General features: G+C 38.6%; 2 protein-coding genes across 8 annotated transcripts in view; one reads left to right on the plus strand and one right to left on the minus strand.

Moving 5' to 3' along the window:
* Positions 1-12,055, plus strand: tubgcp4 (tubulin gamma complex component 4). The gene is made up of 18 exons (XM_026215037.1): positions 1-183; positions 2,070-2,198; positions 2,289-2,411; positions 2,519-2,572; positions 3,227-3,283; positions 3,381-3,460; positions 3,562-3,763; positions 8,678-8,843; positions 8,930-9,054; positions 9,520-9,570; positions 9,650-9,755; positions 9,853-9,960; positions 10,055-10,199; positions 10,288-10,465; positions 10,550-10,684; positions 10,767-10,883; positions 11,546-11,685; positions 11,762-12,055. The coding sequence occupies exons 1-18, from the start codon at positions 106-108 to the stop codon at positions 11,772-11,774; spliced, it is 2,007 nt and encodes a 668-aa protein (XP_026070822.1). The 5' UTR covers positions 1-105; the 3' UTR covers positions 11,775-12,055.
* LOC113051360 (TP53-binding protein 1-like) overlaps positions 12,045-15,953 on the minus strand; it is a 17,971-nt gene continuing 14,062 nt past the window's right edge. For 6 of the 7 annotated variants that reach the window (XM_026215032.1, XM_026215034.1, XM_026215031.1 and 3 more), the window contains 8 exons: positions 15,469-15,857; positions 15,198-15,389; positions 14,817-14,999; positions 14,104-14,292; positions 13,484-13,578; positions 13,172-13,368; positions 12,442-12,578; positions 12,045-12,322 (listed from right to left, as the gene is read on the minus strand). In XM_026215032.1, coding sequence (XP_026070817.1) covers positions 12,153-12,322; positions 12,442-12,578; positions 13,172-13,368; positions 13,484-13,578; positions 14,104-14,292; positions 14,817-14,999; positions 15,198-15,389; positions 15,469-15,857 — 1,552 coding nt within the window. In that variant the 3' untranslated portion in view covers positions 12,045-12,152. Of the gene's footprint in view, positions 12,323-12,441; positions 12,579-13,171; positions 13,369-13,483; positions 13,579-14,103; positions 14,293-14,454; positions 15,000-15,197; positions 15,390-15,468; positions 15,858-15,953 lie in introns of those variants that run through there. The other variant, XR_003276891.1, reaches the window with a different exon arrangement.

Consider the following 15,953-nt stretch of genomic DNA (forward strand, 5'->3'; position numbering starts at 1 on the left):
ATGGTTTTGGCGGTGCGAAAATATTGATGATGAGAACTTACTATCTCTATTTCTATTATCGTGTGTTTCATTTGGATACGCTATCTAACTAACAGCACTGGCAAAATGATTCATGAGCTGCTGCTCGCTCTGAGTGGATATCCTGGGACAATATTCACCTGGAATAAAAGGAATGGATTGCAGGTATTGAATGCAGTAATGTCACTTTGTCACCAATGCATCTAATAATGATCGTCTGTATACCTCTATTATACCGGATGAACTGCATGATGACTGTAGTAAGGCGATGATTTTTAGCTAACGTGTAGTAACTATTTTTTTATTAATACATTTAACGTTATAATATATATATATATATATATATATATATATATATATATATATATATATATATATATATATATATATATATATACAGTTGCTGGTCATATAAATAGAATATCATCAAGTTGATTTCACTAATTCCATTCAAAAAGTGAAACTTGTATATTATATATTCATTCATTACACACAGACTGATATATTTCAAATTTTTATTTATTTTAATTTTGATGATTATAGCTGGCAACTGAGGAAAATACCAAATTCAGTATCTCAGAAAATTAGAATATTACTTAAGACCAAAACAAAGAAAGGATTTTTAGAAATCTTGGCCAACTGAAAAGTATGAACATGAAAAGTATGAGCATGTACAGCACTCAATACTTAGTTGGGGCTCCTTTTGCCTGAATTTCTTCAGCAATGCGGCGTGGCATGAAGTCGATCAGTCTGTGGCTCTGCTCAGGTGTTATAACAGCCCAGGCTGCTCTGATAGTATCCTTCAGCTCTTCTGCATTCTTGAGTCTGGCATATCGCATCTTCTTCTTCCCAATACACCATAGATTTTCTATGGGGTTAAGGTCAGGCGAGTTTCCTGGCCAATTAAGAACAGGGATACCATGGTCCTTAAACCAGGTACTGGTAGCTTTGGCACTGTGTGCAGGTGCCAAGTCCTGTTTGAAAATAAAATCTGCATCTCCATAAAGTTGGTCAGCAGCAGGAAGCATGAAGTGCTCTAAAACTTACTGGTATACATCTGCATTGACCTTGGACCTCAGAAAACACAGTGGACCAACACCAGCAGATAACATTGCACCGCAAACCATCACTGACAGTGGAAACTTTACACTGGACCTCAAGCAACGTGGATTGTGTCTCTCCTATCTTCCTCCAGACTCTGGGACCCTGATTTCCGAAGGAAACATAACATCACTCAGCAGCAGTCCAGTCCTTTTTGTCTTTAGACGCTGTCTTGTTCAAGAGTGGCTTGACACAAGGATTGCGACAGCTGAAACCCATGTCTTGCATTCGTCTGTGTGTAGTGGTTCTTGAAGCACTGACTCCAGCTGCAGTCCACTCTTTGTGAATCTCCCCCACATTTTTGAATGGGTTTTGTTTCACAATCCTCTCCAGGGTGCGGTTATCCCTATTGCTTGGATACAGAGCTCTGTGAACAGCCAGCCTCTTTTGCAATGACCTTTTGTGTCCTACCCTCCTTATGCAAGGTGTCAGTGGTCGACTTTTGGAAACTTTCAAGTCAGCAGTCTTCCCCATGATTGTGAAGCTACAGAACTAGACTCAGAGACCATTTAAAAGCCTTTGCAAGTGTTTTGAGTTAATTAGCTGATTGTGACACCAGGTGTCTTCAATATTGAACCTTTTCACAATATTCTAATTTTCTGAGATACTGAATTTGGGATTTTCCTTAGTTGTCAGTTATAAACATCAAGATTAAAAGAAAAAAAAAGTTTCACTTTTTGAATGGAATTAGTAAAAAATGAATCAACTTTTTGATGACATTCTAATTATATGACCAGCACCTGTATATAAACATACTAGTGATAGTTATATGGTACTACAGAAAATACCATGATATATAATACATATTATCATGATGCATATCCAAAAACATGGTAATACCATAGTGTTCTGTAGTACTTCAAAAAATATTATGCCCATGAAAATAGTATTGTGGTCCTATGTTAGTGGTATGCTAGTAGAAAATGAGAATCAAGTGTTGCTGATCACAGGTGTCCCAGGACCTTCCGTTCCTCCACCCCAGTGAGACCAGTGTCCTCAACCGGCTCTGTAAAATGGGCACTGACTATGTGCGCTTCACAGAGTTCATAGAGCAGCACACCGGTCATGTCCACCAGCAGGTAATCTGAGCGTATTCTGCATGCATTGTGTGTCAAGGACATGATGATCAGATCCAGGGTAAAGTGTGATTTGGTCGACATGTCTCACAGGAGCATTACTCCAGCCAGCCGAGTCAGTCTGGGCTTCATGGCATTTACCTGCGGGCGTTCTGCACCGGGCTCAACTCCATGCTGCAGCCCTATCGGCAGGCTTTACTGGACCTTGAGAAAGAGGTGTTGGACTTGGACATTACACTTGAAGTCCTTTTATGGCTGTATTTGCATATAATATTAAAAATTAAACATTATTTAAATGATTAAACTTTAAATTCTCCTTACAGTTTCTTGGTGATCCACACCTCTCCATTTCTCACGTAAACTACATGCTGGAACAGGTAAAGCAAACTTTCTAGATATTTTACCTAGACATCCAATCCACTGAAATAAGCTACATGACCTAACTGATCTATTTACACTGTTCACATGTTTGGGATCAGAAAGATTTATAATTTTTCTTGAAAGAAATTAAGAATTGTATTTAGCAAGAACCTTTTAAATTGATTTAAAGTAACAGAAAAAACATTTATAATGTTACATAATATTTCTTTAAAAATATGGTTTCCAAAATACCATACAGCAGCACAATTGTTTTCAACAATGATAATAATAAGAAAGTTTCTTGAGTGCCAATTCAGAATATTAGAATGATTTTCTAATGACTTCACTGAAGACTCGACTGATGACTGCTGAAAACACAGCTGTGCCATCACAGGGAAAAAATATTTTAAAATAGAAAACACTTATTTTAAATTGTAATAATATTTCACAATATTATGTTTTTACTGTATATTATATCAAATAAGTGCAACCTTGGTGAGGATAAAAAAATAATTAAAACCAATCTTTTTAACAGTAGTGTGTATAGAGTTGTTTTTAAATTATTAAAAAAATTGTGACTTTCAATTAAACTAAGTCACAGATTTTTAATATGAACTCAAGTTTTCAACCCCCCTGTATATGACTAACTTGCAATTTATTCTGTTGTTTAGTTTCAGCTTCTCTTCCCCTCTGTGATGGTTGTTGTGGAGACTATCAAGTCTCAGAAGGTTGGTAGCTTGAGGGGAGCCACCGGTTTGCAGTAAATGATTAGAAGAGTGCATGGTTGAAAATAATAACCTTTCTGAAACTTTCTTGTTTCAACAGATTCATGGCTGCCAGATCCTAGAGACTGTATACAAGCACAGCTGTGGAGGACTGCCTCCTGTCAGGATGGCCTTAGAGAAGTGAGCTCACAAAACTCCCAAATAAAAGCCCCTAATGCACGTGGTGGTGGGAGACACATAATTCTATTTTTACTGCTCTAATGGTAGTGTCTGTTTCGCAGGATTCTTGCAGTGTGCCATGGCGTGATGTATAAGCAGCTGGCTGCGTGGATGCTGCACGGGTTGCTGCTGGATCAGAGCGAGGAGTTCTTTGTCAAGCAGGGCCCCAGCGCAGGCGGAGCCACAGCTGCACAGGAGGAAGAGGAGGAGGACCTGGGGATCGGAGGGCTGAGTGGAAAACAGCTCCGTGAGCTGCAGGATTTGGTGAGCAACTAAATAAGTTAGAGCAGAGTGATTTGAAATTGTGGGCAAGTTAAGCCATCCCTTGTTCATAGGCAACCTTAAACAAAATTGGGTTATCCATTTTATTCACCTGGAGTCTAAGCCAGCATCTTGAGCAACAGGTGAGGAAACTCCCTGCCAGTCCATCACAAAGCTCACACAGAGATTTTAGGAAATAACTTTTTGAATTTCCCTTGCTTTGATATAGCATGAAGTGAAAATGTTTGATTTTACTTCAGTGTGATCAGTGGTAAATGTTAATTCTATATGGCTCAACTTACCCTCTCCCTAGGCTCAATTTAAAAAGTTGAACAAAAAAGTTTTAGTTTTTTTGAAAGCCATATTTTGAAAGCAGTTTATTTTAGATCCAAAGTGAGTATTCCATAAAGATGCACCACATCCTGAAATGTATGTACATATTTAAAGGAAAATGCCACTGTTTTTCCATATTCAACTACGTTCTTCCCTCAACTTAGATGAGTTGATATGTACCTCTCTCGTCTCAGTGCGTGCACTCAATTGCTGTAGCGCACAGTGTGACTATATTAGCATTTAGCTTAACACCATTAATTCCTTAGGATCCAAACAGGGATGAATTTAGAAGCAACCAAACACTTCCATGTTTTCCCTATTTGAAAATGGTTACGGTTATGAGTAATGTATAAACAAAATAAACTGGTGATTTCCTAAGCGGATAAAAATTATGACTACAATGTATGGTGGAAGAGCACTTCGCAGCCCTTCGACCTCCTCGCAGTAATATCATCACTCCTGAACCCCCCCCCCCTGCACAACTTCTATCAATACAACCAACGTGAGGAGTTTTCAGAAGTGGGGTCATTCTACAGAAACGTCCATTTTTCTGTCCCTAGCCTTTACAGAAATATTACATTTGAAAAACACATTAGGGTTAAAATTGTTTTATATTTTAAAATTAAACAATGTGTTATTTGAACAATGAGGCGTTCTTGCGCCATACATATGGCAATATTTGTTTTTAATTAATTATAAATAATTCCAAGAACCAAAAAACTGCTTGTCCCCCCAGCCATGTACACAGGGAGTTTTCTACCATTTAAATTACAAAAATGTATTATTCATAACTATCAAATATATGATATAAATGGCATAATAAAATAAAATGCTCAATATTTTAAAATATATAGTGAAAACCCCAGGTTTCCCCAGGAAAACCCCACAAGTCCCCAGGATTTGTGTCACTGGTGTTACCGTTTGACAAAAATCAGTCATCTTGTAATAAAAATCACACTGATGACATCACTTGACTTGCTCCTTCATATTTTCTAAAGATCTATGAAAAATGCCCATGTTGAGTCCACTGTTTCTTTTTAATTATCAGATGTGAATGGTGCTAAGCTAAAGTAGCATAGTGACGACATGCGCTATAGCAATTAAGTGCACGCACTGAGACGGGAGAGGTACGTATCAACTTGTGTCTCTGTGCTTGTGTGTAAAACAACAAAATGATGATGTATATGCTCAATCATATGTACTTGTATATACAGGTGCATCTGAATACATTAGAATGTCATGGAAAAGTTCATTTATTTCAGTAATTCAACTCAAATTGTGAAACTTTTGTATTAAATAAATTCAGTGTACACAGACTGAAGTAGTTTAAGTCTTTGATTATTTTAATTATGGTGATTTTGGCTCAAATCTGACAAAAACCCACCAATTCACGATCTCAACAAATTAGAATATGGTGACATGCCAATCAGCTAATAAACTCAAAACACCTGCAAAGGTTTCCTGAGACTTCAAAATGGTCTCTCAGTTTGATTCACTAAGCTACACATTTCATCGGGATGACTGCTGATCTGACAGTTGTCCAAAAGACAATCATTGACACCCTTCACAAGGAGGGTAACCACAAACATCCATTGCCAAAGAAGCTGGCTGTTCACAGAGTGCTGGATCATGTTAACAGAAGGTTGAGTGGAAGGAAAAAGTGTGGAAGAAAAAGCACAACCAACCGAGAGAACCGCAGCCTTATGAGGATTGTCAAGAAAAATCGATTTATAGAATTTGAATGAACTTCACAAGGAATGGACTGAGGCTTGGGTCAAGGCATCAAGAGCCACCACACACAGACGTGTGAAGGAATTTGCTGATCCACAGATAACATCAGAGGCGTCTTACCTGGGCTAAGGAGAAGAAGAACTGGACTGTTGCCTAGTGGTCTAAAGTCCTCTTTTCAGATGAGAGCAAGTTTTGTATTTCATTTGGAAACCAAGGTCCTAGAGTCTGGAGCAAGGGTGGAGAAGCTCATAACAGTACATGTACAGTAAATTAACATACTTTCCAGAAGGCCAACAATTTACTAAATGTTTTTTTTTAAAATAGTCTTATAAAGTATTCTAATTTGTTGAGATTGTGATTTGGTGGGTTTTTGTTAAATGTGAGCCAAAATTGTATTTGTTAAAAGAAGCAAAGACTTTAAACTACTTCAGTCCGTGTGCATTGAATTTATTTAATACACGAGTTTCACAGTTTGAGTTGAATTACTGAAATAAATGAGCTTTTCCACAACATTCTAATTTATTGAGATTGTTATGTGTAATTGGGGCAGGAATAGTAGCTGTAAAAATAGTTGCCTGCTGAAATTTAAATATATATATCTTCATGACATGGTTAGTTTGTCTTTACTATACACGTTAGATGTGAGTCAGTCAAACAAAGGGAATCCTGTCAGATCCTGCTGGCAGAAAATTAATTTGAATATTAATTTTCTGATGAAGAACGGTGCCTTGCAGAGTTTGGTTCTCAAACACACATACCATGTAGTTTCCAAATAAGCCTGAAGGACTTGATTAGCTGGATCAGGTGTGTTTAATTAGGGTTGAATGTAAACTCGGCAGGGCTCCGACCCTCCAGCAACTGACACCCCTGATTTAGACCAGTGTGAAAACCAACCCATGTTTTTACGCTGCAAACACGCAGAGCTGTAAATATAAACTGGTGGACTGATAAGAAGAGAATGCATTATAGAAATATAAACAATTTAGACACCCACATGTGAACATTTAAGACAGTGAAATATATTTATTTAATCAAAAAATAAATTGATGATAATAATAGTTTAAGCTAATAGAATAATTGATACTTTTGACACATCCATATTCTTTAAAATGGTTATTAAGCTGAAATGTGAAGTTTATCCAATAATGAAACTTTTTTTAGTTTTGAAAACCTGTATCTGAACTGTAAATCATGCTTTTTATAGTCATATGTTAAAATAGACATTGCTCTACCCCAACTCATATGGTATTCATTTTATTTGTGCAGGTCTTAAAAAGTCTTACATTTGAGTTTAAAAATCCTGCAGATTTGTTTAAAAGTTTGTAGAGGAGGGTCAAAATGACATTTTCCCTCTGTAACTCAGAACCAAATTACAGGGGAGTGAACATAACTTCAGAAAGCTGGCCACATCATGTTATTTTTACACAGAGATTGGTAGGTCTATTAGTAAAATCTGTTGACTTTAGCCATCTTTGTTGCATTTTGTGCCAACAATGACCATTTAAAAATGGGGGAAAAAGCACATTTCAGTTTTTTTTCTTCTCCAAAGTTTACATGCCTATAAATAAATATTAAAGGCGTCTGAATGACCTTTTATATTTTTGGTCTTAACAAATTTTCCCTTTGGTATCTTCATTTTTAAGGCCCTATATGGTTCATTTCCAAAGATACTGTAACTTCATTATGGCTCCTGACTTATTTTGCACAATTACACATTTTCAGTGTTCAAAAACTAAATGCTAGTCACTTTGCATACAAATGATTCTCCTTTCCTTTTAAAAAGGAGTATCTGAATAACAAATAAATTAGAAATATATATAAATAACTAAATAATCAAAATAACTGTACTGAACACACCTGTCTAAGTGCCATAAAGATTATTTTTCCAAAAATTGTGTGTCTGGAACTTAAGAAGCATTAAAGATTTTGCAATATGATTTTAGATTCTAGTTCTTAAAAAACTTTTTTTTCTTTTGGAATCTTCATTTTCAAGGCCCTACATTGTTCAGTCCCAGAGATATGGGGAGCCCAATGCGGCTCCAAATTCATATTATTGATTAACACCTGTTTTCAGAGGTCGAAAACCAAAAGTTGGTCACTTTGTAAAACAGCTAATACTTATTTTATAAAAAAAACTATGTATAAATAATAAATAATACTGAAACTAGAATTGTAGCTTGTTTGCCTCTATCAAAAAAAAAATCATACCTACCTGAGTCCTATAAAAATGCGCTGAAATTGTCAAGTTGAGGCACATTAACTTACTCCGTTGTCTTATTCACTTTACACTTTTATAAAGTTTCCAAACATAAATTGGTCCCTGGCAAAACATCCGCTATTACATTACTGATTTGTCTAAGGTTCATTACAAATGCTGAAGTTTGTAATAGGGGTGCACGATAAATATCGGCCGATAATTAATGCGCATATCATCAGTAAATCAGCTGATAATGAACGTGGATTTGCGCAGCTTGTCAGTTAACAGCGGGTCTTGTCAGTAACAGCTGCTCTATGTGAAATCACGCACCAGATGGAATTTACCGCTGATTAGAGAACCGGCTTTACTGACGAGATGCGCATTAATTATTGGCCGATATTTATCAAGCACCCCTAGTTTGTAAAGCATAAGAATTCTATATACTGTACATCCACTTTCACACTTATGAAAAAGCAGAATGGTGTAGTTGCAACACTCACCTGCAAGGGCTAGTAGAGTACGATAATCAACCAAACTCTGCTTGAACGTCAAATTAAATTTGCCAAGTTACAGCTGTTACTGGCTGTGATGATCACAGTTTATATGTACATATTCTAGGATTAAACTGTCTTCTGTTCATTACTGTCCCTCTATAGAGACTGATTGAGGAAGAGAACATGCTCGCACCATCTCTGCAGCAGTTCTCCTTGCGGGTGGAGATGCTTCCCTCATACATCCCTGTTCGAGTAGCTGAAAAAATCTTATTTGTTGGGGAGTCGGTGCAAATGTTTGAAAATCACAACCAGAGCCCATCCCGAGCTGGTGAGCAGAAGAGCGTTTTGCTGCTGTTGTTCAGGTAGGTTTGCGATGGTTTAGTTTCGTAACGCTGCCCTCGTGTGTTTGCCCAGGCTCTATACTGAAGCACCAGGAGGACATGTTTGCAGCGGAGCTCCACAGACTCAAACAGCAGCCTCTCTTCAGTCTGGTGGACTTTGAGAATCTGGTGGATGGCATTCGGAGCACAGTCGCTGAGGTTTGTCGTGTAACTAAATTGGTATTCAAAAGTGAATCCTATGAAACATGTCTAGAGCCTCTCTGGGTCATATTTTAATTTGTATATAAAAGATGAATGAAGCTTTTTATTAAGCCATTACAATTTTTCGTAAAATACAACTGTTCACTGTTATGGTAGCCATTGACTTCCATAGTATTATTCCCATAAATAATATTATATATATATCTTGATAATGAAAATCTAAAAGAAGATAAGATCAATGGCAAGGCTTCCACAGTCATGGAAAATGTGAAAATATCAGGACATTTAGATTCCGATTTTACAACTGGAAAAGCCAAGGAAATTAAGGCTAAACAAAGAAAAAGATGTAAAGGAATATTAAGTTTTTCAAGCTGAAATATGACCATGTTTTAATGAGATTCACTTAAAGCTAACAACACTAGCATGTGTCTAGATGCAGTTGTGTTTGTCTTTTTCCTGCAGCACTTATGGACTTTGATGGTTGAAGAATCAGATCTTTTGGGACAGCTGAAGGTAAATAAAGAGCCGTTTCTTGATGGTATCCTTTTGCAGGTGCACCTTTGCTTTCACACTGAATTTTTTGTTGTTTCAGATCATAAAGGACTTTTACTTGTTGGGGCGAGGTGAACTGTACCAGGTCTTCATTGACCTTGCTCAACATATGCTGAAGACCCCACCATCTGCCGTTACAGAACATGGTATATTAAGACACTTTCCTTCTAAACCTTCAGGTCAGCTTCCTCAAATTCTTCTTTCATCTTCATAACTTCTCTGAATTTGCTACATTTGTTCCAGATGTCAATGTGGCATTTCAGCAAGCAGCTCATAAAGTGCTGCTAGATGATGACAATCTTCTGCCCCTCCTGCATCTCACCATAGACTACCAAGGGAAAGAAAGCAAAGGTATCACCTCCTGACTAGCTATTTAATCCTTCACCACCTCTTTCCAGTTTCCAGGTAGGAACTACTTCTCAGAATTGGATAATTATGCTTGCAGAGGCTTCTGGAAACCGAGAGGGCACCACTCCTCCACAGGAGACTTCTCCTCGCGAGGCTCCGCCTACTGGCTGGGCAGCTCTGGGATTGGCTTACAAGGTTCAATGGCCCCTGCATATTCTTTTCACTCCTGCTGTGTTGGAGAAGTAGGTCATTCTTTCATGTTAGCAATTTAATGAACAGTATGAACACCGCAGCAGCAGTTTCTATGAAGTGAGCCCTTTCTTGTTTTAGGTATAACGTAGTGTTCCGTTACCTGCTGAGTGTGCGTCGAGTCCAGTCTGAGCTGCAGCACTGCTGGGCCTTACAGATGCAGCGCAAGCATCTCAAATCAAACCAGACGGATGCCGTTAAATGGAGACTCCGCAACCACATGGCCTTCCTAGTGGACAACCTTCAGTATTACCTTCAGGTTACTACTTGAATCATCTCTCAATTTGCATACAACACGCACTAGAGATATTTTAGTATCAAATTATTTGGGTGTGTCCACCAGGTGGACGTCCTGGAGTCCCAGTTTTCACAGCTCTTACACCAGATCAACGCCACACGGGACTTTGAGAGCATCCGATTGGCCCATGACCATTTCCTCAGCAATCTCCTTGCACAGTCTTTCATTCTGCTCAAGCCTGTGAGTGTCCATCACAAACCTCTCTTTGTGTAAATAATCTAGGCCATGTTCTGCTTTTAAAGAAATCCTGTTTCTCTCCCAGGTGTTTCACTGTCTGAATGAGATTCTGGAGCTCTGTCACAACTTCTGTTCCCTGGTCAGTCAGAACCTCGGGCCTCTGGATGAAAGAGGAGCAGCGCAGCTGGATATTCTTGTGAAGGTAGCTTTGCTCGTGTGAATCGTTTTCAGAATTATTTCAAATGCAAGACTGTTTTTATGGGGGTGGGATCATGCTTTGGTCATGATTTTGACAATCTAAACTGAAGAAAGTCATAATAATGAAATTGATGAGTTAATTATGAAAAGTCGATTATGATAGTCATAATTATGATATAATAAGTCAAACTTATGAGTCAGTTAAGACTTAAAATTAGGAGATGCTAAGTGAAAAGTAAAAATTATTGGCAAAAAGTCAAAATGATCTTATTTTTATTTAATTTTTTTATTAATTTAAATTATAAAATTGAAATTATGTCAAAAACCATAATGACGAGTTGAAATTGAGATACTTTTTTTTTATTTTTAAGTCAAAATTACGACATGCCAAGTCATAATTAGAACAATCAGGGGTTTTTTTTAATTCATAATTATGGTTTACTAAATATTTTGATAATTAATGGACTTCCATAAATACAATCTTACATTTGGAATATCAAAATCAGGACTTTGTATGTTATAATGCATTATGTTACAATGTTATAAAGGTAAACACTTTACTTTACAATTTAAATGCTTTATTTCATAATTATCATTTACCCTTTGTGTGATAATTTTTTTTTGTTGACATCAGCTGTGTACGATTGCTGTACTTTTCCTTCCCAGGGTTTTAGTCGTCAGTCGTTCCTGCTCTTCAAGATTCTTTCCAGTGTGCGTAACCACCAGATAAACTCTGATTTGGCACAACTGCTGTTACGACTCGACTACAACAAATACTACACGCAGGCAGGAGGCACGCTGGGAAGGTAGTCATGACTGCTACAGTGCTTGAGAGAGCTGATACATGCAAAAATGTAACTCATGTTGTTTGTTGTCCTACAGTTTCGGGCTATAAAGCGGCACCTGAAGATTCGAGGCACAATTCATACAATGCTTCATCTCAGCTTAATACAAACATGCCTAATACAATAAGTGTGTTGATTTGTATATTTAAATTATTGTAAGATGTCACTGTCTTTGTCACAGTCTGTGTCCTGCTTTTTCTTCACTTTCAACTGTCTTATGCCATTTTTGAGAAGTAAAACTATTCCTTGAGCGTGAAAACGTAAAATCTGTAAATACTCTATATGCTTTGTAATCTCGGTTATGAAATAAAACAGACAAGTGAAACAATAATGATTTTATTTCATAAAAACTATGTACAGTAAAATGCATGCATTAAAACCCAGAGGACGTTTAAAATACATGTGAGAAGACACCAGAGGACGATGGTTTACGTAGACGGGTTGTGACAGAATTCAGAGTTGCTGTCATAGCTGAGGCACTTTCCACAGATCAAGCTCTGAATCAGCCACTCCAGAGACACAACAGGCAAGTCCAGGGCCACACGTTTCAGGTCCTCAGATGATGTCACTGCCACGTCAAACTTCATGTTTGGAATGTCTGTCGAAAATTGACATCACATTATAGAATATGGTTTTCTAGTCCCTTTGTCATCAGTTATTTATGCGTCTATAAAGCTCTATAAATTTTTCCATTGAACTAAGTGTACTATTACCTACCAGAAAGGTCTTCGTTTTCTTTATGGTGATGAACTTTTGCTGCACCACCCATGGAAAGCAAAGAGGTCCACAAATCCACACGATCTTCTGATATGAGCACCACCTTCAGAGCTTTAAAAGGGTTACAGCGAGGATGCCTGAGGACAGAGCAAGAAAAATCTATTACCAAAAAGATGATTTTAGGTTTTGTTAAGACAGGCAGCAAAAACATGCTTTTTGTTGATGTTGTATTCAACTCAACTTTGTTCTGTTGTTTGTAGTCTGAACAGCAGTCCAAAAAATTACATATGAAATAATAATAGGGGTTTTAATAATAATAACGTGCATATCGCACTCAAAGTGCTACAGTACAATATAAAAGTAAACAAGTTTATTAATTATTTTTTTACAATTTAAAACAACTAAGAGTTGGGGCTTTTCTGATGCAGTTTTTAAATCTAGAGGAAGCTGGTTTAAAATGCAACTACAATCCGATTTTTGGAAATGCTATTTGGTCTAAATATTTATTCCCCATTATTTTACGCTCTCTTTCCACTATCACAGCCACTCTCTCAAGCGTCCTGGCATCATAACTCATTACTCTGGCAACTTGTGTAGATACACTGGATGTTTACCACTAAAAGATGAATTGTTTGCTGACAATCTGCCCTAAAGGCTGGATCTGGAAAACTATGTTAATTAATAATAAATGAGATAAGTATAGTCCTATCCAAACGAGACGGGCTCTTACCACTCCACGATGCGTCCCTCTGGCCCCAGACCGGCAGGAAGGAGGTAGTTCCTATAGTTGACCAGCTTCTTCTCCTGGCAGCAGTCCCTCACCCACATCTGAGACACGCAGGGAACTCCACCTGCCACACACAGCAGATACTTCCTGGTCCGACAGTGCTGGTCGGCGATCAGCAAGCTCTGATAGGCTGCTTTACACTGACGATGCAGGAAACACACATAAATAAAACATGCACACACAGCAAAAAGGAAAAAAAGGGATGCTGTGCAGTTCTTGCAGGAAAGAGAGGAGTGGTGCTGAATATGAGCTCACCTGTTCTTCATTGAAGTCAAGCAGGATCATTCCTCCTCCCGCCTCCAGCTGTCTCACTGTATAGTGTTTGTCGTACGGCGCTCTCTGAACATACTCTAAGGAAAATCATGAGGTTTATCACATTATACACAAACACACACATCCAAATCGTATGCTCTCCAATATTGGAATTATTTATACTTTTTATTGAAAAAAAAAGGGAAAAATATTACAATTTGAAATAACTGTCCTGTATTTTAATACATTTTCCAACCTAATTTATTCCTGTGATGCAAAGCTGATTTTTCAGCATCATTACTCCAGTCTTCAATGTCACATGTTTCATTTGAAAACCATTTGCAACATGTCTTTACTGTCACTTTTGATCATTTTAATTTAGCCAGGAAACAAGTATTAATTTCTTTCAAAAGTGAATTTAAAAATGTAGGACAAATCTAGTAAGAAATCAAAACAACATTCCACAAACCATACTAAATGGCAATTTTGCTGCCTTGGCATCATTGCTTCAAATGTTGTATGATGCTTGCCTTTATAAATCACAAAGCAAAGCACAGAGCCTTAAACACAAAGCACACTCAACACCAATCACACATGCGCTCTTCATTTGTTCTAGCCCTCACCTTCATCCTCATCGCTTGGCTGGTGGTTGGAGTCTCTGTCGTTTTCAGAGGACGCCGTCAGCATGAAGACAAACCCCATAAAGAGAGAAGAGTTTTCCGGAAGAGGTCCATGTGTTGCCACCAGGTCATTGGGGTCAGGGGGCAGGTCTGCTCCGCTCCCAGATGTGTTACAAGCAGCAATACGCTGTCCTGTTCAAATGAAACAAAAGGATACTTAGTATGGCATGGTTGGGTAACAAAAAAGAAGCCATGAAGTCAAATGAACTGTGTTGAATTAAACCCAGGCACCAATCCCATAAACCCCGTTGAGTGCTCACCCACACAAAAGGAAAAGCATGTAATACTACATACCAGTTGCGGTTTAGAGCTGGAGATCTGCACTCCATTTAGTTGTATCAAAAGAAGTATTTATTCACACCTTCAGGTGGGTTATCAGATGTTTTTATATTGTAAAATCTGACAGTTACATACAACACTGCAAACACGGGGGAGAAAAGCACTACGGTTTGTCATTCATACGTCCGAGTTCATTTAAAAATACATTTACAGATAAATATAAAACATAATTTCATAGCCAATAAAATGTTTAGAACTTTAAAAGACCGAATTAGTCAATAAAATCAGGCATATAATAAAACGTTCTTCTAAAACTGAGCAAACGCTTTGGTCCATATTGTTGAATTAAAAAAGTCTGTCTGCAAGGGGCACCGTACCCACTCTGGCCCCTCCCCCCCTGCGTCCTCTCTTTGCAGGACTCCTTTCGTCCTCTGTGCCGCTGAGGAGCTTGCGTTTCCCAGAAGGCCCAGGGTTTCTCGGGCTGTTGCTGGAGCTGCGGGTAGGGGTCCCTGCTCCACTGGAGTTGCCTCTGCATCTCCGCTTTCCTTCTACCAGGTTATCTGAGGACGAAATAACACTGTGACAAAACGTAGTACAGTTTCAAGATATTTAGTAGTATGCATACCAAGAGGTCAAAGTCTGGCTAGTTAAGTCTGGCTAGTATAAAGAATTATAGTAGATGTTTGTTTCCATAATTAGCCTGAAACCAGAACTTGTTTCCATTTTCACAGGTTTGAACAGGCCAGCTGAAGACTCACCAAGGCTGATGTCAGAGGCCATGGTTTGGGGTGTAGATGGTTCATAGGGTCCCAGTCCATACTGCTCCCTCAGGCGGTTGCCTTGCTCTATGCTGAGAATCACAGACGTTCTGCTGTACCAATTACTCTGACCAGCTTTCTCCACACAGTAAAGGAACTCAGAGCCTTGAGTCTTGTGACCCTTCACCACACCTGAACAGCGGAGACAGAATCAGGATGGATTCAGACAGGTAATGGTGCTCTAGTGTTGTTTTGGTTTGTTCCTGCTTACCTATATTAAAGTACTCCTCCTCGGTCAAGGCAGTGACTTCCGTCTCTAGAGGAATGGGGTCACAGAGCAAGATGTCTTTTCCTTGTACTTCACACTCCTGGTTGTCATCGAACAGAAGGCGGAAACGGTTCTCTCCCAGGTCTCGGGTGATACTCCCAGAATAGAAATACGAGTTGGATGACCACTTGGCCAGCACACGCAACCCAACAAAACTGCTGGAGCCAGTGCTGTTATCTGGGGAGAGTGTGTTGAGAGAGTCAAAGTGGCCTGTAGCACTGGGCTCTACTGGGCTGCCCGGGGCTTGGACATGCCTTTGGGCAAAGAGCTCCTCTTCTGAGGATGATGCTCCCTGGCCATGGGCACCACCTCTCTGTCCTGTCCTGCCACCTCTGAGAGTCAGTATAAGCAGGTGATGGAAAGAGAGAAGAAAAAAAGCAACACAATGAGCATCACAACACCCTCTAATTATGCAAACAGAAAGCTTA

The sequence above is a fragment of the Carassius auratus genome, chromosome 32 (genome assembly GCF_003368295.1).
Source record: "Carassius auratus strain Wakin chromosome 32, ASM336829v1, whole genome shotgun sequence".
In the NCBI taxonomy this organism is placed as follows: domain Eukaryota; kingdom Metazoa; phylum Chordata; class Actinopteri; order Cypriniformes; family Cyprinidae; genus Carassius; species Carassius auratus.

Bases quoted from the DNA above. Each gene is read 5' to 3' on its own strand.
- tubgcp4 (XM_026215037.1), top strand. From the start codon at position 106: ATGATTCATGAGCTGCTGCTCGCTCTGAGTGGATATCCTGGGACAATA. The intron at 3,764-8,677 runs GTGAGCAACTAA...GTCCCTCTATAG, and splicing joins TCCGTGAGCTGCAGGATTTG to AGACTGATTGAGGAAGAGAA. The intron at 9,756-9,852 runs GTATATTAAGAC...CATTTGTTCCAG, and splicing joins ATCTGCCGTTACAGAACATG to ATGTCAATGTGGCATTTCAG.